Below are 23754 nucleotides of genomic sequence, written 5' to 3'. Positions count from 1 at the left end.
ATAGATGTGATGAGAGTTAACAGGATGTAGTCATTCCTTCATTTTAAGGGCTCACAAGCCAAAAAAAAAGCACGTGACCCCTTGAAATGAAGCCACTTCTACTTGCTACCCATCGTCACCGGTTGCACATGTGAGGGAAAAGATTGTTTTATTTAAATACTTGTTTAGGGGCATCGTCACATTTATCTACCACTTGTCTATAGCGTATATGTTGTATGACGGTAAGTAAAGTCGCACTAAACGGACAGAACATCACATTCTGTATCATACAAGGCGAGAAAGAAGAAATATCTCATATGAAGTTGTGTGAAGTGCAAAGGTTACATCAGCAAGCTGAACAGGGAGTTTTCATGAGTTGGGAAGCCCCGCCTCTCTGGATGACACCTGTGATGTAATGTCTGCTGGTCAGGTGTGTTCCTACCTGTTCTCTCTCTGCGTGCCTCCTCTCCTCCTCTCGGCGGAGCTGCTCCATCTCTTCGTACCTCCTCCTTTGTTCTCGCTCCTGCTGCTTCCTCATCTCTCGCTCCCGACGCTGTTGCTGTAGGTGGAGAAGATTTTACACAACAACGCTTCGGCTCTGTGTGTGTGTGTGTGTGTGTGTGTGTGTGTGTGTGTGTGCACATCAGGTGTGTTTCCCTGGCATTTGGATAAGCTGAGGTGCTAACATCACAGGTGTGATGGGTTTTGCACGGAAGACAAGTCGTTTTATAATCAAAGCGGAGACATTTTTCAAAGGTGAAAACAGCCACAGGTTAAAACAGGCAGACAGTCATTCTCTTTTATCACATGTGATGTTACGGTGCTTCACTGGCTTGGGTTAACTCTCCATCTCCATCAGCTGTTGTGTGCTCCTTTTCAGGTGTCTTTTATCTTTCTAAATATTTTAAGATATATTTTTAAGCACCTGTTCCACAGCCTGGTAGAGTAAGCTTTAGAGCGCTGACATTCTTGCTTTGAGCTACCCGTTTGCGTTCATACATGGCTACCACGGGTGGGCTCTCTCAGAACCACAAGATGTAATTAAACCCAAGTACGCCGGGGGCAGTATGTCAGGATATGAAGTAAGGTCAACAGCAGACTCTGAATACACCACTGCGACAACAGTGGCAAAAAGTTTGAGAGAAACTAATAGAGCGTGTCGCCGCTGCCGCTTTTTCTGCCATGATCTTAACATAAACGATAACTCGAGTGTCAGCATGTTTATGTTTATTTTGTGTGAAACTGGAAGTTTTTCAAGGAACATATTCTGGTGTTGGCATGATTTGGCTCTAATCTGCCTTCTAGTGAATATAGTTTTTAATCCTATACACAAAATATGCAGGCATGCATATGAGCAATGTCGCTCTCATCGTAATGGGTTGTCTACATATACTCGTTGGTGAGAAACACGTATGTGATGAGCCTCAGCGTGCCATTGCATGCCAGTCAATAAACTGATGTGTATCAACATGTGGTCATGCAGGTGGCGGAGCAGAAACTGCACTTTTAAAAGGCTCATTACATTCACTTTACAGTAGTTTTTTCACTTCACTTCTGTGTAACGTACAACTCACTGTGGCTTGTTTCAAGTAACATTCATGTTTCTTTCATATTACAGACAGCAGTCAAATTGTTCTCTCCTCTTTGTCATGATATCAAACCTATGTGCTACAGCTTCACACTACGAGCTTTTAACCCATGAACCACTAGAGGATTGCGAAGCATCGACAGGAAGTGCAGTTTTTCCACAGAGGCTAGCAACCGACTCTTATTACGTTGTTTAAAGAAATGTGTCTACTTCAAGATATGGACATTTAGCTTTCTTGTCAGGCGATCGGTTTTAAACATTGGTAGAAGAAAAACCAGCCACAATGAGCTGATTAGATACAGAGCAGCAGGCGACAGTGTCTGAAATGTGTATCGTGTCATCAGGGTTAACACTTTTTTACCATCATATGAAAACACACTCCTGCTGTGCTCCATCACAGGACGGCATGGTGCAGGTATGCAAACCAGGTGCAAATTCTGCATTATTATGGTCTATAGTTTCCCTTTGCTGAAAGCATCAGGGATGATAAAACACCCATGAGTATGTTGTATGTCAGCGTGACAAACACTTTGAAACTGCCTGCCTTATTCACCCAGTGTATTAAAAACATACTGTTGGTGTCTCATATACCTCTTCCAGCCGGCGCCTCTGTTCTTTCTGCTCCTCGATACGTTTCTGTCTCTCAGCCAATAGTTGCCGCTTGTGTTCCTCGTTCTGCTGCTGCTCCAGCTGCTGACGCCGGATCAGCTCCGACCGCTCCTTATTGGCCAACTGGAGGCGCAGGAAATCCCGTCTCAGAGTGGACTCCCCGGGAATGTTGATGATGGAACTAGAGAAGAGCCAATCATGATAATTTGATCATTTGTAGTTGTTGTGTCAGTGTTTATTTAATTCATTAATAATGTAATGGTTAAAGGTTATCAAATTTTCCAACATAAATCTTTAATCATTTTCTTTAAATCATAAATGATAAACATATGGATAAATTAAATCCCAATGCAAAGTTGAATTAAAAAGTTATGTGTGGCAGTAACACGAGCAGTGGCAGTGATAATAAGCTAGTAGTACCCCTAGAAATAGTAGCTATAGTGGTAGCAGTTGAAGTAGTAGTAGTATCAGTGACAGTAGTGGTAACGGCAGTAAAAGTAGTAATAACAGTAGCAGTATTATTAGTGTCAGCAGCAGCAGTAGCAGCAGTATAAGTAGTAGTAACAGTAGAAATGGTATAGCAGCAGCAGCAGTGGCATCAGTAGCAGCAGTAGTGGTATAAGTGGTAGTAGCAGTAGTAATGGTATAGTAGTAGCGCGGTATGGCAGCAGCATCAGTGGCAGCAGTGGTAGTAGTAGTATAAGTAGTAGTAACAGTAGTAATGGTATAGTAGTAGAGGCATGGCAGCAGCGGCATCAGTGGCAGCAGTAGTGCATAAGTGGTAGTAACAGTAGTAATGGTGTTGTAGTAGCGGTATGGCAGCGCAGCATCAGTGGCAGCAGTAGTAGTATAAGTGGTAGTAACAGTGGTAATGGCATAGTAGTAGCGGTATGGCAGCAGCAGCATCAGTGGCAGCAGTAGTAGTAGTATAAGTAGTAGTAACAGTAGTAATGGTATAGTGGTAGAGGCATAGCAGCAGGTGGTAGTATAAGTGGTAGTAACAGTAGTAATGGTATAGTAGTAGCGGTATGGCAGCAGCAGCAGTAGCAGCAGTAGTAGTATAAGTGTAGTAACAGTAGTAATGGTATTGTAGTAGCGGTATGGCAGCAGCATCAGTAGCAGCAGTAGTAGTATAAGTAGTAGTAACAGTAGTAATGGTATAGTAGTAGCGGTATAGCAGCAGCATCAGTAGCAGCAGTAGTAGTATAAGTAGTAGTAACAGTAGTAATGGTATTGTAGTAGCGGTATAGCAGCAGCATCAGTAGCAGCAGTAGTAGTATAAGTAGTAGTAACAGTAGTAATGGTATAGTAGTAGCGGTATAGCAGCAGCATCAGTAGCAGCAGTAGTAGTAATCGTACCTGGGCTCTCCAACGTCCCTCTCTTCATCCTCCTCCTCACTCCCACTGTACTCGTATTCTGTCTCATCTGGAGGTAACACACAGACTTCAGGTTAGCATTCACATATTTTGAACCAGCTGACCGTTCATGCAGCTGTTTGCAGCTGTGAGGTGAGTCAGTGGGGGTGCGGCCTCACCCCTCTCCCCCCTCCTCTTCTTGGTGCGGTCGATGTGGTCCTTCAGCTGGATGCGGACCTGCCGCTCGTTGGGAAGGTCCCTGATGAACGGGTGTTTGAGGAGCTGCTCGGTGCTCGGCCTCTGACTGTGGCTCTTCACCAGACAGCTGTCTATGAACGACTGGAACTTCTTCGACCTGGACACACACACACACACACACACACACACACACACACACACAGTTAAATACATGACTGATTTACTTTGATGATTTTAAAGAATGACCTAATACCAGGCTAAAAAGCTGTGTTTCGCTGCCGTCTCTGATGGAAAGTTTCAGGTGTGTTGCACCTGCACAACCAGCAGTGATGTCACGGTGTACTGACACACCCTGGAGTACACTTCCACATCACTGCAGCGAGGTGAGGAGTTAAACCACTGGAGGTTAGCCCTCTTTTAAAAGGGTTCATAACTAGAAAAAAACACGTTAACTGTTATTTTTAAATTAAAATCACAGAAATCTAATTGCATCATTTTTATGATAAAAGTGATGTGCAAAGATATTAACAGATGGGAAGCATACACATAACGTTTATTTTATCAGGAATGTCTATATGAGACAAAGATGTAATTCTAAAGAAGACGGAAGTACAACGAATATTACATAATGTTTATAATATAACAAGATCCTAAAGAACTATATATATTATATATATATACACACACGTTAGAGCACAGTAAAAAACAGAAATATTAATTAACAGTATAACATAATATGATTCAAATGTTGATTAATGTGTGTTGTCCTTATAAATAGAGGAAATGGGTCTCTTTGTTGTCCATGCACAACACGCACAACTTAAAGAAACTTTAAATCCAGTTAAAGTACACATGCCATAAATCAGTTTTTCCATGTTAAACCAGGTTATTCTTAATCCCTTAAACTGCGTCTTTACATAGAACATGTGTGAGTGAGTTTGAAATCAGATTACTGCTAAATGTGGCGCTGCTGAAGAGGCATAATGTGATGCTGACACTGGATAATAACCACAGAACAGGTGCAGAGGAAATATATGTCTGCGTGCACGGCTGCTTGATTGCATTTGTGTGTTTCAGCACAATGTGACTCACCACTTCTTAGACTTGAGTCTGGGGGCAGGATTTCTGGGGATGAGGAAGAGCGCTCTCATTGGATGCATGTCACACAGAGCTGAGGAGGAGAGAAAGTAAAGGAGAAGACAGAAAAAGAGAAACCAGAGGAGAGGAGAGGAAATAAAAAGACAGGAGAGGAAAGGAAACAGAAGGAGACACAACCAGTCAAGGAGAGGAGAGGAGAGGAGAAGAAAATGAAAGGACAAAACAGAAGAGGAGACAAGACAAGAAGAAAGGAAAGAAAACAAACAGGCAGGAGATGAGACAAGAGGAAATGAACGAAGGAAAAGGAAAGGAAAGAAGAGGAGAAGACAAGACAAGAGGAAAGGAAACAAAATGGCAGGAGACGAGAGGATTTGATAAAAGAGGAAATGAAAGGAAACAAAAAAGGACAGGAGAGGAGGAGACAAGACCGGAAGAGAAAAAGGAAAGAAAGGAAAGGGAACAAGACGAGAAAAGGAAAGGAAACATAAGGGTAAGAAGTGAGAGGAGGAAAAGGAGAAAACAGAGATAGATTTAGACTTTTAACTACAAGACAAACTGTACTCTGTGTCCACTAATAGTTAAATGAGTTCGATGTTTCACACTTACGTGGTGCTCCCTCTGCCATCTCTATAGCTGTGATACCGAGCGACCACAGATCACTCTGCAGAGACAGAGAGAAAACTGAAAACTTTCACATCCTAAAACGTGTTACTGACTTAACACATCTTGTTCTGGTCCACTGGTCAGTGTACTTGTGATAAAAGTGATAAAAATACAGATAGAAAAATTACCCATCTGCCACTGCTACTGTAGATCTCTGGCTTCATGCTAACATTTTATCAATATTATCTATCTGCCTCTGTTATTAACACACATTATCTGCATCTTTTAGCCAACAAACTGCTATTTAAAGTTGATGTTAATATTGGGAGATGAACTGAGGGTTTCTTGACATGTAAAGCCCCAGAGGGTCGGAGTTAACAGAGCAGTGCTCGTCCTCCACAGGATCGCCGCAGGGCTTCGTCCTGCCCCCATTACTGCACATCCTTCACACAGTAATGACTGCAGATTCAGTGTTTTCACTGGTTGTTTCTGCGAGGAGACTTTACATGAGCCTATGGCTGATGGTTTGTGCAGTCATGTGGTGATAATCAGAGATGAGATATTAAACTCTACGAAGGCGATCTACGAAAAACAAACAAAAACTGTATTTTCCCCAGATGCTTATTGTTTTCACTGTTGACAGAAACCCTCTGACATTGTTTTCTTTGATAAATAAGTGCGGATATTTTTATTTCTTTGCATGGTGTGTAAAATAAGATGACTGCGTATTGTTTTTTGAGTTGCTTGAAAATTCACTGTTGTGCTTCACCAACAGCAGCAGCAGCGATGAAGTCAGGCCAGTTTTAACAGAGCATGTGACTAAAGGAGGACAGAAATATCTGAAGGCAACAATTAAACCTACATTTATCAATATTTGTGATATTAATATTAAATTAAATTACTTAGAATCAATATCAACTCCGCAGCTCTGTGCAGCATTGTTTTGATTGTCTGGCTGCACAACATGCTCAGCGATCAAGTGGTTTAACTTTTCATAAATGGTTAATTATTTTGTGGGTTGCATGCTAGGAACAAGGAAATGGCAGACAACAAAACAAATTAATTAAAACATTTAAAAGTAGCTTCTATATACTTTAACATTTGTAAAGAACATCCACATATACTACAACAAGAGAACTCAGAGCTTCCAGAAGGTTTTTACTTATGAAGTTGTGAATACTCCATCAGTGAAACAATATCATCATCAGTGGTGGAAGAAGTAGTATTCTTCTTCTATTAGCATCGAAATACACTTAAAGTACCAACAGCAAAAGTACTCATTATGCAGAATGGCCCATTGCAGAATAATATATAATATAATAATATTATATTATATGACTAGATTCTAATTATTGATGCATTAATGTGTTCATCACTTTAATGTTGCAGCTGGTAAAGGTGGAGCTGATTTTAAGTACTTTATATACTGCTTGTTAGCCTAACCTATAATCATATATTATAATTTATTAGTTTCTTATTTATATTTTGCATTAATAATCTAAATTTACAAAGTAACAAGTAACTGAATCTAGCAAATAAATGTAGTGGAATAAAAAGTACAATATTTGCCTCCAAAATGTAGTGGAGTAGAAATGTAAAGTATCATAAATAAGTAAAGTACAAGTACCTCAAAATTGCACTTAAAAGCTCAGGTTTACCTTGAAGTCATATGTGGCGTCGGGGTTCTCGTCACAGGCGATGACCTCCGGGGCCATCCAGTACGGCGTCCCGATAAACGTGTTCCTCCGTCCCACTGTACGGTCCAGCTGAGCGCTCACACCAAAGTCCACTACAAACACACACACAAACACAGAATTAAAGGTTTAAACTGTAAGCAATATTATAATATATTAATGTATCAAGTTACAGTCCTTTCCTTTGTAAATGTCATTTATGATCACCAACAGGAGCTTTAGCAGCGTACAGTTTGCTCAGCACCAGCAGACAGTATGCAAGATGACACAGTGTGTGTGTGTGTGTGTGTGTGTTCGTGTGTGCATGGGCGGGTATTACTAATGTTGTGGGGACATAAATTTGTTTACACAGTCACATTGTGGGGGCTCGCCTTCCTTATGGGGACAAAATGCAAGTCCCCATAACGTAAATCATTAAGTTCTAGGGTGAAGACTTGGTTTAAGGTTAGGGTAAGGGGTGTGTGTGTGTGTGTGTGTGTGTGTGTGTGTGTGTGTGTGTGTGTGTGCCCTCTCACCTAGTTTAACCTCTGCGTTCTCTGTCAGCAGCACATTCTGGCCCTTGATATCTCTGTGGATGACCTTGTGCTGGTGGAGATGGGTCAGACCCTGCAGACAGAGAAACAGATGCTTACTACTTCCTGTTACAGACCTTACTACGATAGATAACATGGTTTCTAGCCTCCTTTTATCAGTAGAACTGTAGCAGACATGTCCGACTGCACTGTGAGCTTCCTGTCTTGAATTCATTATTTTGATTTTTTCTGCTTTTTGAGGCCAAAACAATCGTCCCATTCAAGGTTAGAAAATAATTGAAATATTGTCGAGAATAGATTGTCTATAAAAGTGTTTCTTCAACAATCATCATCATTTCATCCCATCCAATTGTTTTTTAACAGAAAATATTAGCATAAGACTCATTTCATTAATTCATTTACTATCTAATGAGTTATTATTCATTAAATCCAGATGTAATTAGTTTAATATGTTGGATATCTACATGTAACAGTACAAATGATAATGGTTAATTAACTCTACAGTCTTGCGGATCATTATGCGTTTCTTCTAAGATCCAATATGGACTCTGATAAAATCAATAGAATGGCTCCTCACTATCTCTCTACGGTTCCTTTAACGAACACATACGTCCTCATCATTAATATATATTAATATATATCATATTAAAACTGCAGGAGATACATTTTATTGTGAGCAAATTGGGTCAGTGCAGTAGAAAAGAAAATAAGAAATACCTGAAATAACAAATAAGGTGTTCCTCAGGGAACCTTCTGTTTGTAATTGTTTCCCACCAAAAATTTACTTTTTAAAGATGTTTTAATGCTAATGGTGATGTTCATTTTTTAATTTCAGTTTTGGTTCTCACCCTGAGGATCTCTCTGCAGACGTAGGCGATCCACTCCTCCTTCAGGGAGTTCCCTTTGGTGTTTTTGATCAGATCTGTCACCGATCCGGCCCCGCAGAACTCCATCACCAGCTACACACACACACACACAAACGTTGTTGTACAGATTATCATACATTTTTACATAAATTTTTACACTATTTAGAAATTACAGCCTCTTGCATGGACTCGCTCTCTGATCTAATCTAGTGATCTCATCTGTCTCGAATGAACCTCCGTTGGAACATTTAGTCTTCTGTTTGGTTGCTTAATAGGTGGGGCCAGAATCTGTGTACTGTCCGTTCAGTCATTATCTGTTTTAAAATAAATTATAAAAACGGCTAATGAAAGAACTTTGTTTACTTATTTTAATAAAAAGTAAAAATATACTACTGTTTTTTTAAAAAGGTATATTTTCAAGATTCAGGAAATTGCTTAGCAACAAATTTAAAGAGCAACTTAACACCAAATCCACTTCAATTTTATGTAAGGCCACTTTATCATACTATCAGTTGATTCTGGTCCCTGGTGTTTATTGCGATGGCAGTTCCTTGTCTTTTCCCCCAAATGATCTACCAAAAAAATCATCACATTAACCCCAAACATGCTAAAGACCTTTATTAAGGAACATAAAAGCAGAAATCAGCTCTCTGCTGTGCGAAGAGTTCTGTTGCATTCTTCCTGACTGCCATAGACGGTAGCAACTCAGATATTACAAAATTCACAGAACCACAGGAGTAATTTGAACAGAAATTGAGAGATCAAAAGCTTGCGAGCAACAGTCCATGTTGTGAAACACGGACTGTGAAACACAAGCCATTTTTTTGAGTATGCGAAGAGGGTGTGTTGAAGCTAGACTGGGGCGTTCCAGACACATGTACATACCCATAGCTGGTCATCAATTCCAGGAGGGTTTTTCTTGACGAAGGCTCCGTAATAGGTTGCAATGTTCCTGTGGTGGCTGTACTTCTTTAACATGTTGATCTCTGCTTTAATCTCCTCCTCCTCATCCTAAAACACACACACACACACACACACAAAGACAGACACAATGCTAATACGAATTTGCTGAAATGTAAAAAATCCTGGAGGGAAATCAGATAAAGAAGAAACGCCTCCAGCAGAGTCTAGTGAGGACAAACTGCTGCTCAGGTGCCCTCAAGCCAGGCAGTGTACACTCAGCCCCAAGGTGTGTGTGTGTGTGTGTGGGTATGTGCAGATTTTATAAGGCTCTGTGTTTGTGTTTGTGTGTGTGGGTCACTTACTCCTGTGACGTCCATGACCTTGATGGCAGCAAGCTGGCCTGTTTTGACATGGCGACCCTGAAAGACACAGAGGAAGAGGATAAAATGAGGAAGAATAATGCATTTTGCACTTTAATATCAATGACAATGAGATACTTCTCTTGCAAACTGACAAATAGCACAAAAAAGTTACTATTCAAAGGCTGCCAGGTGACTAATGATTTGCCAAATAACAAGACCACCTCCATAAAATCCATGTAATTATTTCCTGAGATACTAAATAAAGAAGTGTTGATTTTTCCCCAGAGAATCATTTGCAGCGTTGTGAAATAAAAGCTTTATCTTTGCTGGCTGCTGTAGTTGAAGTTGAGGAAACGATGTTTGATTACCTGTAGATGATGTGTGTTTATGTGCCTGATCAATCAGGTGTGTGCATCTATATGTGTGTGTAAACAAACATGTCACTGTGTTTTCATCTGGTTATAAGCAACGACAATAATTCCTTTGGGTTTCTGGAGAAGAGCTACAGTACAGCTTTATGTTTGTCATTGCTTGTTCTGCCTTTTTGTCTCATTTACTGAGTTATTATATTTTTAGACATTCTCAATAATAGGGCATATTTTAAAATACCGTCTCTGTACCAGTTTCACTCCCGTTTATGGACCAAATATGGCGTCACCTACAGCTCATCCAGCAATTAGACAATCCCTCACCTCTCTGCCACTTGATTGGTCTAAAACCACAGGACGTGACATGGCTTAAACTTAAATATCCCACTGTTGATATGTGATTGGTTGTCTTATTTAAATGTTCTTTGTAAGTTGTTGTATCCTGATGAAGGCAACTGGCTCGCTGTTAAAAAATATTCATGAAGCAGGCGGGAAAGAAAATTATAGCTGAATATGATTGTTGTTGATGGTTGTACAGTTCCAGTTAATGAGGTAATTAGATAATTGGTTCCCATCTGTGTTGATTTACTGCCAAATCACAGTTTCTGTGTTCAAAAAAATCCCAGGACACACACTCTTTTTGGTTTTTACGGTAAGGTGAGTCAGTCTGAAGCGCGTGTAAAAAGTATTTCTGCAGTGAATGGACATTATTTTCCCACGCTTGACCTAAAACGGCCCAAATTTAGATCTCTGGATTTCTCGTTCAGTCCTGCCTTATTTCCATGAGCTACTCGCTGTGGCGACATGTGCCGGTAACATCAGAGACGACAGTTCATTACTGCAGTGACTATTAAAAAAAATTACCTTATTACTTTTACTCCCTAAAATGTTCATCATTGTCAAAAGTTAACTGTCAAAGTTAAGGTTTGTTTCAGATGGAAGAAGAAGAATTAAGGTATTCTCCATGACAGTCACTAACTTTAAGGAAGTCTGGTATCATTTAAGGAAAGACTAAAGTAAATTTAAGGTGGTTTGTAGCGCTATCAATCAATTATGTCATGACTTCCGTATATCATAATTATGAGAAAAGTATCTTCTGATTCTAATTCTGAAATTGTTTTCTCGTAATTATGAGGTATTTTCTAATGTAAATATGAGATTTTTGTGTAACTATGAGATCTTTTCTAGTAAATATGAGTTTTTTTCTCTTAATTGTGAGGTCTTTTCTCAAAAGCATTGTGTTCAACACAGCTTTAGCCAGCCTGAGCGTCCTGTAACCAGCCCCCATCATAGCCGATGTCCTCCTGAGCAAGACACTCGAGCAGCTGTTCGCAAGCTTCTTGCCTTGTGGCCCCTCAAAATATAACAATATCTTCTTGCAACTCTCGTTCACACATTGTGTCAGCAGTTCCACTGTGCAAATGTCCCTGCTTTAACTCGCCCTCAGGCAGTCTAGACATGATCATCGAACAGACCCAAAGGCCTGTTCAAGTTCAGCCAGTGCTCCTCAGAAAGGCCGCTCTCTGTAAGAGGTGCGTGAATGAAACTGTAAGTGTTACCTTATTTATCACTACCGGTTTTTCATAATTATGTTGATTTAATACTGGTTAAAAGGATAGGCTGCAAATATATACGGTTCAGTAGTAGACTCATTTACAGTAGTTGTACTGTTCTGTTATAAGCTTGACCTCTAGTTTTACAGCGGCACTTATGTCTATTGTTCTGAATGTAATTTCAAAGTAGATGTTACAGACAGGCGATGTGACTATCCAGCGCCAAAGAGGGATTTTTCTCTTGATTTTCCGAGGTCTGAAACAGTAAAACCACCCACAGTTTTACATGAAAAAAGCTCATATATTTCTTTCCTAACTTGCAAGAACTCCTCGGATTTATCTAGTGACCCCTTGGAAGGGTCCCGACCCCTACGTTAGGAACCGCGGCACCGGAGGATGAAACTGTACCTGTGGAAGTGTTTAAAACCCAAAACAATGAGTCTAACTTCTCTTCCTCCAAACTCAGTATCACAACTGTGAAAGCGAGAAAGTACCCACCTCACCACCACCAGCCCACTGCCCCATCACACACACACACACACACACACACCATCTCCTCATCGTAACCTAGCAACAGGGCTGGCAGGTTGTTTAGTGAGGGCAACGAATGGGGGGTTGGAAGAGGCAAAGTGGCGGCGGTGTGTGTGTGTGTCTGAGTGTGCATTTGTGTTCGTGTGTGTTAGGAGGCAATGATATTTCACACTCTGGGTCACTTGCACATGTGAGCTGCTCACACACACACACACACACACACACACACACACACACACACACACACACACACACACACACACACACACACACACACACACACACACAGCGTCTTGGTTACTCAGTGTTGCATCAGACACTGACTGTATCTGACAGGCTGACTGCACCTCAGAGTACGGAAAGTCTCTTGTTCTCTTTTTCACATCTTTCTGTCTGTCTCTCTTTGTGCGTCTCTCGTCTTTTTTAGATCACAGACTCCCTCTCGTTCTCTCTCTTTCTATCAGTCTCCATTGTGTCTCTCTCATGTTGCAGCAGCAGCAGCAGCAGTTATATGAAGGGCAGAAAGAAGAGCATAACTGTGAGGCGACTCGCTATTACTGTCAATCTAAAGCTCGATTTATGCTCGCTCTACACTCAACAGGTGTCTCTCAGTGACAGACACCATGTCGCACCTCACTCTGCATTAATACCTTTGCAGCAGTAAAATACAGACAGAATATTAAATGAAGCAGAACGACCACAGTTAACCTCTAACAAGGCTGCTGTCCTTTCAGTTATGAGAAAGCACAGAAATAGAGTAGACATAATACCTACTTTTACCTAAGTGGTAAGCACTACGATGACAAAAACCTGTTTAATCACTATCAAACGTGACCTGCAAAATTACCCGCTGACACGTTTTCCTCTCAGGAGACAGGTGTGTTTAAACCTGCAATAACTGACTGTTTTGGTCACTTGGGGGCAGCAGAAACAAGAACATTAACACATCATCGATTTTAAGTTGAACTTGTTAGCAAACAGTTGCATATTTACACATCCAGCAGTTACAGACAGTTAGATGTGTAAGTCCAATATTATCTCTCTTTTAGCTCTGGTTTGGTCTCCACCAGCTCCTGAGGGAAACATCTGGCTCCTTAGCTGCTAAACTCTGACTGCGTCTGCCTGCTGTCTGCTGCTGAGCAGCTCGTGTACACTGAGTTTTAAAGCTTTTTACAGCTTCTTCTCTGAAAACGACGCTATGAGAGCGGTGAGAGTGAACCAAACCAGTAAAGTTGTAGCTGGACAGATAAACGACGAGCTGAAACTCTCTATAAAGCTCCGTAAGGCCGAGAGGAGCTGCAGATTCGGCTGATCATTCTCTGAGGGAATTTGAATTCGCTACCTGATTCGTGGCTCTGACTGGCCTCTTCTCCATGGCAATGGAGGCTGAGACTCGTGGGCATTGTGGTATTTAGACCCGTCCACCATGCCAAAACGTGATTTCTCATAAACCACCAACCAAATTAAAACTGGTGGCCATCACATAAACCTATAGGATGATTACATCATCTGGGAGAGTCTCTATTTCTATGTTAAGTAAGACATAATTTAAAGACTAAATTAAAATGGGAATACAGAACACTTTGGGAACCAGCGACCCCTCCCACTTCACAACTCTACTCTTCAATGATTTGTGCACCACAAACTTTCATTCACCTCTATTGTATTGGGGTGGTGGCAGAAACCTCAATGGTGGAGAACTCATTCATTGATTCATTGTTTCTAAACTACAATGACACACAAAAAGAAAGGAATTGTTGGAGAGAGATCAGAAAGGCACAGGATGCAGCGGGGAGGAGGTTATGACAGCAGGCTCTTCACCCCGCTTTAAAAGAAACACTTTTACCTTTAGATGTGGTCAGACAACATCGTACAAACTGATATGTTTCAACCATACTGAACCCTTTAGCATGACCCTTGTACGTGTCTGCTGAGGTCAAATATTTTTAATGTTCACAGAACGTTAATGGTATTTCATCACCAAATCCGTCCTGACCTTAACGGTGATATGTTGGCATGGGAATTTAAAGGTGCGAAACAGGAATCAACTGCATGACATTATCAAGGTAGCGAGTAGAATCATTGATGAGTAGCAGCCTTCTGTCAGGGATCGAAACAAGCCATAGGTTTTGGATATTTACTGTTCCAGTGGCCTGACTGAGCTGTTCCCAGGGCTTACTGAGTGATCTAGATAACTTGAAATGGGCCGAGCCTTTCCACTCCTCTTTATGCTCCAGATTTGTGGGGATTCTGGGATTTACTCAGCAAAAATATTATCCAGATAAGTCAGTAAACAGGCTCTTTGGACCTCAGGTTAAGTGTGTGAAGTGTTGTTGTGACTGCGGGACAAATGGCAGTGATCCACCAAGATGAAGCAATAAAAGGAGAGGCAGATAAAACAGGAGAGATGAGAGGAAGAGATACCGTCTCAGAGAGGCTCTTTGTTTTGCTATCTCTCTTCCTCCGACACTGACGGCCGGCCAAACCATCTCCCGAAGATGACACAGAGCTCCCAGTGCGTGTGTGTGTGTGAGAGAGATTATGGCAGAATCAAGATGGCATGAGGAAGTTGTATAAAACACCACCTGAATCTACACACAAACACACATTCAGGGAGGGGAGCAGATAAAGATAGCGATAGAGTGAGAACAGAGGGAGGTGGTAGGTGAGGAGGAGGATGACTGGAGATAGAAAAGGGCAGAATATCCTTTTGAGGCAGCCTGAGGCATAAAAACACACCTCAGGTCCCGCGTTCAGACAAGCCTCACATTCCCAACCTGAACACAAGCCTCAACACATTAAGACAGAGACAGAAATTTGGGTAACCAATGTCAGTTTTTGTTGATATATTATTGTCATGGGAAAGCACACTGCACTATATTTAGCAGAGGAGACCGTATAAGTTTGCATGTAAAAATGTAGAGAAACATTATAAAGTATATGCTGTTGCTCCTGTGTTTTAGGTGCTTAATTATTAGCTCAGGCAGTAGATATTGTGTCCAGGGCTGCCCAATGTATCACATTTTTAATTGGTATTGTGATTTTTATTTTACATTTTTTGCAGTAAACACAAGAGTTGAATACCAGGAATTGAGATCCCAGTATTCCCAGGAATTTTTGCCAAAATGTGTTCCCATTTCCAGGTAAAATACAGATGAGATTTGTAGCATGTGTGGACTTGTGTGGCTGTGTGTTGTGCTGAAGACAGAAGTCATATGTATTGAAACAAAACCTCATTAATGTTTCCATGCAACTCTCCAATATCCAAACTGTAATTACGACTGGGAAACCTTTCTGAAAGCTCTGACATATATCCGATTATACGAGGATCGGTCTGTTGTTCCAGGTTATTAAAGGTGCTTTTGATAACATCCAGCCACTAGATGGCGCACTCCCCCTTCCATTACATTCCAGTGGTTGCCAGTTTGTTGCACAACCTGCATATTTCATGGTCGAGTGGAGTGAGACTCAGACTCAGAGTTATATCAAGTGATGAATCTTTCGTGATAGAGTGATGAATTCATTTCGCAACATATATACATTAGCTATAGATTTAGGTTACTTTGTGCGGTGGTGATTCATGTAACTTACCGTAAAATGACATTTCAGTCATCCTTGCACTATAAGACATTAGGTAAAAGAGTACAGTACATTGTAGGGATGCTATTAAAACCCACAGCGATCAACATTAGACAGACAGCTACAGTAAAAGCTAGCGCTAGCGTAGTGTAGACCTAACATTAGTCGAAGTGTTTTCTTGCTGAAAACAAATCTCATAGCGGATCCTAAAAAACAGCTGAGCGCCACACAGCAACAACGGCTACAGGGAGAAAGGACGACTGTATGGTCATTTCAGTATTTTCAGATTTTTATATTAACGTGAGTACTGTAGCTGTTGAGCGCAACGCAGCTGGCTATGTGGCTAGCTAGCCACAAGTACCTCAGCAAAGTGTCTCATAATAGGGCTAACGTTAGACTGCTACATGAGATGACACCCTCAATAACAGTCAGTTCTGAACTTTAATTTACCTTCGACATGACACATTGGCACTATATTGGGATCCCACATCCACTCCGTTCTTAAAGAAGAGGGACCGTCTTTTCATGAGTGGACCAGTGACTGGTCAATCAAGTTGCCCTGCATAAACTTGTACTGGCCACGGGCCATCGGTTATGTCGGACCCAGGGTCGCATCTTCGTTATAACGTTACATTGTTTGAGGGAACTATAACGTTAGGTAACTGGACGCAACCATCACTAATGCTAACGTAATGCTATTGGCTCACAAGCCTTTTAGAAGCAGGAACCAAACGTCAGACATCTCACACAGAGATGAACAAAACATTAATTTTGGACCTGTCAAAATTTTTAAAATGATTAATTCACAATCATAATATTTTTTTTTTTAGGAAAAGTGATACTTTTATTCCGCACCTTTCTAAAAGCTCTGTGGATGTTTTTTGTTTTTTTTAATTCCTCTACATAAAAATGTTATTAATATAACCGTTAAGCCCAAATCTAGTGGATATAGTGTTATATTGTTGACAGTAAATGTACGCCTCAGACAACAACTGTAATCATAAAACTGTCTTGAGTTGGAAAGCTTTCCCATCTCTAACTATCAGTTGCATATTTCTTGAACGTGGCTTACGTGTGAAGGAAGCAGAGAGCTAAATCTGGAAAAGAAAACTGCAGACGGATCAAGAAACTGTTTAATCAGCCTCTATCCCCAAATCCCCAGGAGCAGAGCGACATTCAACAGGTGGAGTACCGAGTGCACGAGACAGCACTGATGTAACAACTAAACGTCTAACAACAAAGGTCCAAACCACTAAAACAAAAAGCCGAAACGGCTGCGTCATGTGATGGACTTTCCTGCCTGACCACTGCCCGCAGTAATAAGCTCGGGCACAGCTGAGAATAATAATTCTGTATGGCTGACAATGCATTATTTCCACCTCAAAGATGATGTACCTTTAAGACGAATTGTTGCTCTACAAAAAAAAAATATTCCCAGGAACTAACTATTTTAAATTTGTGGGAAAAAAAACATTGAATCCTAGTAAACAAAAGGCTGTGACATCAGAACATCAGAGAGGCAGAAATTGACTCTGACCAGTTTTTATAGAGCAGTGAATTTGCTAAATCAAACACTTCCGTATACATCATGTGTTTGCATCTGAGTCAGAACAAAAGCCTTCCAGCTGCCGGGAATGTGATGAGAATGAGACACTGCTGGAGGGCTTTTAAACCAGATCTGTGATTCAGAGTCAACGCCTAAATGCCTCCAGCAGAGGAATGAATTTAAGATTAAGTTTTGTCAAATGAAGACTAGATAAATGTGTCAAACCTTCATTATATACCCTCAAAGTCTACATTCTTCCAGCACACACAAACATTAAACTTATTATTATGACAAATTATGACTACACCAATGTCCAATCACAAGTTAGAATACATCGCATATTTCCTCTGTCTCAAGCCGTCAGAATCATGAGTTGTTTCTGACATAAAAAGGTCTCTGATGCGGTTGTTAATTTAACTCAGTGAGTAAATTCAAAACTAATTCTGATTAACAATGACAGCAGCACAGTGGGACGAAATGAGATGTTTAGAGGCAAAGCTTGCAGGTTGCAGGAGCTTCAATCAATACAACTAATTGAATAAACGCTGATTATTCAAATCCAGGAAAAACTCTCAGCCTCCTTACTGGTCAAAGCTTGTATCTGAGTTTTTACACACCTGAGGTAAAATGAATGCGATCAAAAGTTCACTGGTTTGATTCCCCGCAGCTGCAAACGTGCTGCTAAGATTAAGATCAAACTCTAACCTGCTGAAATCATCTCTGGATAACAGCAGCTTATAAATGCCTGCAGTCAAATGTAAACTGTACATGTGTTTTAGACGCTTTAATGCTTTCCAAGAACTGACAGACTTCCACCATCATTCAAGTCTTTTCTCTTGCTTGCTCACTATCTGTAACTGTGAAAGATCACTAAAACTGGAAGCCAGGACGGGAGGTGTCAGCAGCCCCGAGGGGGGACAAAACATTTTAAAGCAGCTGGAAAATGTTGGCAGGAAAGATAAATGAAAAATATTCAATGTCAAATGTCACAAGTGTAAAGTAACTAAGAATATTCTCCCTCCCCCACATTTCAGAGGAAAATATTGGGTAATACTTAATTTTTTGACTCCCACAGCTTCATAAAACTTTCCTAAGAAGCAACTGACATGTAATTGCAATTTCTGATGAAGTTTCCTGGAAAAAAAATAATTAATTTGGTACTAATTATAGGCAAAATTGAGACACTTCAAATTAATTAATTCCAATTATTTGTAGCTAAGCCTAGGGAGTGTTCTACTGAGTGCACAGCAGCTCTGTTTTTCCAGTTATTCAAATCTTTTGTTTTTCTAGGATAGTATTTCTTAAACTAGGGAATGAGCTGATATTTCTTTCAGTGTGTGTCATTGTTTTATAATGCAAGGTCTTAATTTACCCACCATGCTTTGTGATCGACCACAGTTTGTGGGTTTTTTTGGTCTATCAATCATTTCGCCAAAGGAGGCGTCACCTTGTTGAAACAGCAGATCAATGCCGAACATCCAGCAGACCGAACGAATGTGTCGAGGCTGTGTGTGTGTCTCTTTGTGTATCAGCAGACATGTGTGAGTGTGTTAATTGCTTTCACACATACACAGCCTCTCTGCTGTGTTGTTACTGTCTGCGTGGGCGTCTTCCGCTGCCTAACAAAAGAGAAAGTCAGTAGTATCTTCAGTTTTGGTCAAAAATTTAATTGTGTCGTTTCTTTGAGCTCACGCTGGAGTCAGAGGAGGAGGAGAGGATGAAGTGGCTTCCTACTGAGCCAACAAATCTCAAATAACTTAATAATTTTCAAACTTCTTATGAGCAGCAGACACTACAAGCCAAAACACAATGTAATCCCTGAAATGCCCATAATTTCTCCATTAAATCTAAATTAATTCTTCATTTAAAATACCAAACCTCTAACAAGTAAAGCAGCGCTTACACTGTCGCATAAAAACAAGGCAGAAAGCAATTTGCAAATACTTAGTGCTTGTTTCATGCTCCTATAGCGGGGGCAACCTGTGACACACATGCCAGCATGCAAAGCCATTTCCTGTGGCACCTGAGAAAGCAAATACTATATTACAATATTGAAATATGTCACTTCTTTGTTACATATTACATTAGCGTGTTCCCATAATTACAAGTTGCTAAATCAGCATGATGAATTAATGTTGACATGGTGATATGTTGAAAATGCCTTTACTAAAAACAGTGCACAATTCATGCTGAGGGGTGCTTGAGCTGCCGTACATCAGCGCAGGTGCTGTAACTAGTAAAAGAGGAGGCCACATCGCACCAGTGTACATGTAACATGGCGAGCAGCCCAGCTGGACAGAGGAGTTCAGGTTTGTTGCTGGAGGCCGAGCCGTATGTGCGTTTTGCTGAGAAAATGTGGTACGTGGAACGTCAAGTGTAAACTAAGGAAGATAAAAACTTAAATCAAGAGGGCAGTGTCAAAATATGCTAAGCAAAATAGACACTTTAAAACACTGTGCCAACAGGCTACAGAAGGCAGCTGTAAAATTTTGCAGTACATTGCTAAACGTGGGAAACCATTCACGATACATAAAGGAGGCTTTCCTCAACAGTGCAGAGGTTTTGACTGATGGACTGCAGAATAAAGACACCAGGATTAAAGACTTGCCTCTGTCCGCAAGAACTGTTGAAAGGCGCATAACTGAAATGGCAGAAAATATACCCATCCAGCAAACAGTCACACTGACAAATGCACAATGCACAATGCACCGGTGCTGAGTGTGGCTGGGGATAAAATTGTGGACGTTAATGACATCCCACGTCTCACAGATCATTCAGAGGCATGTGTGCAGTTGGAAGCATTAACATACAAACCAGACATAGCGCGACTGAGCAGTGAAACTTGTTTACTTGTTAGTAGCCTACATCACAACATGGAGTTGTATGTGTGAATGAGTAACTGAGAGGGGACCCTGCTCAAACAAAAGGCCTACAACTCTATTTAGAAATAAGGTCTAACCAATAATGGTGTAGCTAACTTTCAGAGCATAAATTAAAAATAAACGAGGTGCGTGTTACTGGCACACCTGTCGTCTTTCAATTTGTAAATTGACACTCGTCATAGAAAAGGTTGTCGACACCTGCTGTAGAGATTACCAGGTGAGATTACTTGTTCAGATAGAAGATAATGGAAGTGGCATGTGCAAAAGCTATTTTTACACGATAATGTAAACATGATTTAGGGGTTAGTTAGCATGTATTTATAAGAGATTTATTAATGGGTTGAGTCATGAAAGGTAAATAAAAAGGGATTTTTTGGCTTCTGTGCAGGTTTACAGGGTTATTAAGGAGTTATCAATGTGAAAAGACCCATTAAAGCAGTAACAGACCCCACCTCATTACCTGCAAATGTACTCAAAATGACAATTAAGGTTCTCCATTATTGTTTTTGCTGCAAACAGCAAAGACCATCAACCTCTAACTTAACCCTGAAACTACACTGAGAAGTTAATGATTTTCATATTGAAATAGTTTCAGTGGCAAGTTTCTGACTCCTTAAATGTTTCATTATAACATAAAGGAGGTGCTACAGTATGTATTTAATGTAAATGTGGCTTGTTTTTGTACGTTGTTCATAGAGGGAGGCTTCACGCACACGTGGCAGCACAGGAGTTGAAGATTATTAAGTCTTACCTTGTAGACCTGCCCATAGGTGCCATTTCCAACCAGTTCGACCAGCTCAAAGATACCAGCTGGGTCCTGAGAGAGACAGAGAGATGAATGAGGAGGAGGAGGAGATGGCGAGGAGGAAGGACGGGGACAAAATAACAAAAAGACAAAGTTAGTCAGGCGAACATAAACTGGACTAAACTGGACGCAATATGGATGTAGGAATTTGTGTGTGTGGAATTTGACCTTCACACACAGAGACTGTAACAGGGCCCTGCATTCCTGTGATATTGCCCTGTAAAAAGCCTCTCTGTATCACCACACTGTTATTATTCCTTCGATAGGTAACCTATGAGCCAAGCTCCCTCTTGATTCTTACAGAAACCCTCCCATGTGTAAGTCCACACTAATGCAGATCCGTTCCAGCAGCTAGTTTCCTGTGTAGCTGCTGTTTCACCAGCTTCTGTAACTCATTGCAATCCTGATTCAGTGAGTTTACATTCACTGAACCAACCAGGTTACAGTTGACTTTCTGCAGTACTCTGAAGTCTTAAACATCACGTAACCAAGAAACCACTTAGAGAACCTTTTTCATGCGTACGTGTAACCAGGTTTCTAATCTGCTTTTTCTATGTGACCATATGCACGACAAAGACTGCAGACAGGAAATTATTGCTCTTTCAGCAGAGAAATGAAAGAGAAGATCATTTCACGGAGAGATGCTTCCTCGTATTCAAAACAATTCCACCGAAAGTCCAACAAAAACTGAAACTGACACAAAGTAGTCTCTACAAGTCTGACTAAGTAGGTTTCCATTGGTAAGCTAAAACTTGTGAAGGTACTGGTCTTGGGAGAAATGGTGTTGTTAAAGTAAAAGCTTGACATTTTGGAAAATATCCTTATTTGCTTTTTGCCAAAAGTTACATGAGAAGATTGATACTACTCATGTCTGTACTGTAAATATGAAACTATAGTAGCCGGTTAGCTTTGAGTAGCTTATCACAAAGACTGGAAACAGGGAGAAACAGCTAGCCTGGTTCTGCCCAAAGGTTAAAAATATCCACTTTACAACATTTCTAAAGCTCACGATTCAGAAGCAGAATCAGAAATACTTTATTGATCCCCGAGGAGAAACTCTGTCGTTACAGCTGCTCACTATTTAACATGTTAGATACAAAATCTCAAAAAATGTCAAATCGAAAAATCACCATTTTAAGGGGGTTATGTGCCAAACTATTTCTTCGTTGGGACCAGTAACTTCCTGCAGTGTCTGCTGGTTGCCGTTCAGTGGCTACTGGCCTCCAAACCTTTCCTTTAAATGCAGCTAAAACTGAAATATTAAGCACATAACTCCCCATAAAATCACTACTTGTTGTTTGTAGATTAAACAAGTAGTGCTGGTATTTTTTACCTTTAGACGGAGCCAGGCTAGCTGTTTCCCCCTTGTTTCCAGTCCTTATGCTAAGCTAAGGTCACCGGCTGCTGGCTCTAGTTTCATCTTTAGTGGACAAACATGAGAGTGGTACCAATCCTCTCATCTAGTCTCAGGATGAAAGCTAACATTTCTCAAACAAACAACAATATCACATCGTTTTTGACAACGTTACCATTCCTATCAAGACAAATAAAGCGAATCGCACCACATGCTGCTGAGTAAGGTTACGTTCTGTAGCTTCAGCAATTTGTGTTATTACGAATGTCTATGTGATTTTGAATGAAGGTTTTCTTACTGAACTTACCAGTTTCAGTTTCACTTCAGCTCTTTATATTAGATCAAATAATGCTAGCCTTCTTCTTTGTAGTGTTAAATCTCGGCAGGTTTACATTTCACTTACATGCTCAAGTGTGTGAAAAGGACGGAGGTCACTGTGTATTGACGTGGAGCCAGTGTACACTGACACACTGGCTGAAACTAAAGTGTGCTGAGTTTACTCACGCTTTGGTCTTAAAATCTCACGTTAACAGTTTAATGCAGAGTATGACCGCTGCCAATGAAATCCTCCACACAAGATAACTGTGGACGAGTGAAGGCCAGCAGGTGAATTCAAACACACACACACACACACACACAGGTAAAAAACACACACGCACAGCTACACACAAACACACTGGAGATAATCTTATCTTCAGGCTGATTAAAATTCAATAAACCTCCCAAAACACAGATCTTGATCTTTAAGCATACCTGTGTGTGTGTGTGTGTGTGTGTGTGTGTGTGTGTGTGTGTGTGTGTAGGCCACAGGAGACTGTTATGGACTATTACAGTGGAGCCTCCTGAGGGGGATTAGCTTAAAAAGCAGTGTTCCTTTTCACTCAAGGTCAAACAGAAGAACATCTAATCCTGGAAGATCATGCCTCATGTGCACACACACACACACACACACACACACACACACACACACACACACACACACACCTGTACGTGCCTGTTACAGCCCTTACCAACTGTAGGACCACACGCAGAAGAAAAACACCTGCCAAGAAGAAAGGAGCTGATGCAAAACGTAACCGAGGCACACCTGCAACTTGCTAGCGTCTAGGACACTGGTGAGATTTCCCATTGACGTACAGAACACAGGTACACAAGTTTGTACCCAAAAGTATGAATATGAGACTGTGGGAGTACAGTTATGAAACAACATTTCCCATGAAACATCCTTTCTTCACCAGAAGGAGACTAACACAATCAGATCACCTTCAGCGCACGTAGCTTTTCATTATGGCAATTTAACGTACTACAGAGCAGTTTTAAAAAACAAAATGATGCTGTCAAGCTAAG

The 23754-nt window shown here is 40.8% G+C and overlaps 1 protein-coding gene across 17 annotated transcripts in view; it reads right to left on the bottom strand.

The window, feature by feature from the left end:
- The window catches only part of tnikb (TRAF2 and NCK interacting kinase b), a 60712-nt gene that overhangs the window by 33636 nt on the left and 3322 nt on the right, over positions 1–23754 (bottom strand). For all 17 annotated transcript variants that reach the window (XM_044176055.1, XM_044176048.1, XM_044176042.1 and 14 more), the window contains exons 2-13: positions 21000–21065; positions 9790–9846; positions 9410–9535; positions 8507–8617; positions 7641–7731; positions 7090–7220; positions 5435–5489; positions 4823–4901; positions 3712–3887; positions 3536–3602; positions 2159–2357; positions 422–538 (exon numbers count right to left, since the gene is read on the bottom strand). In XM_044176055.1, the coding sequence (XP_044031990.1) occupies positions 422–538; positions 2159–2357; positions 3536–3602; positions 3712–3887; positions 4823–4901; positions 5435–5489; positions 7090–7220; positions 7641–7731; positions 8507–8617; positions 9410–9535; positions 9790–9846; positions 21000–21065 (1275 nt within the window). The remainder of the gene's footprint in view (positions 1–421; positions 539–2158; positions 2358–3535; positions 3603–3711; positions 3888–4822; positions 4902–5434; positions 5490–7089; positions 7221–7640; positions 7732–8506; positions 8618–9409; positions 9536–9789; positions 9847–20999; positions 21066–23754) is intronic.

The sequence above is a fragment of the Siniperca chuatsi genome, linkage group LG19, assembly GCF_020085105.1.
Source record: "Siniperca chuatsi isolate FFG_IHB_CAS linkage group LG19, ASM2008510v1, whole genome shotgun sequence".
Lineage (NCBI taxonomy): Eukaryota > Metazoa > Chordata > Actinopteri > Centrarchiformes > Sinipercidae > Siniperca > Siniperca chuatsi.
This window is presented reverse-complemented; position numbering and strand designations above follow the sequence as displayed.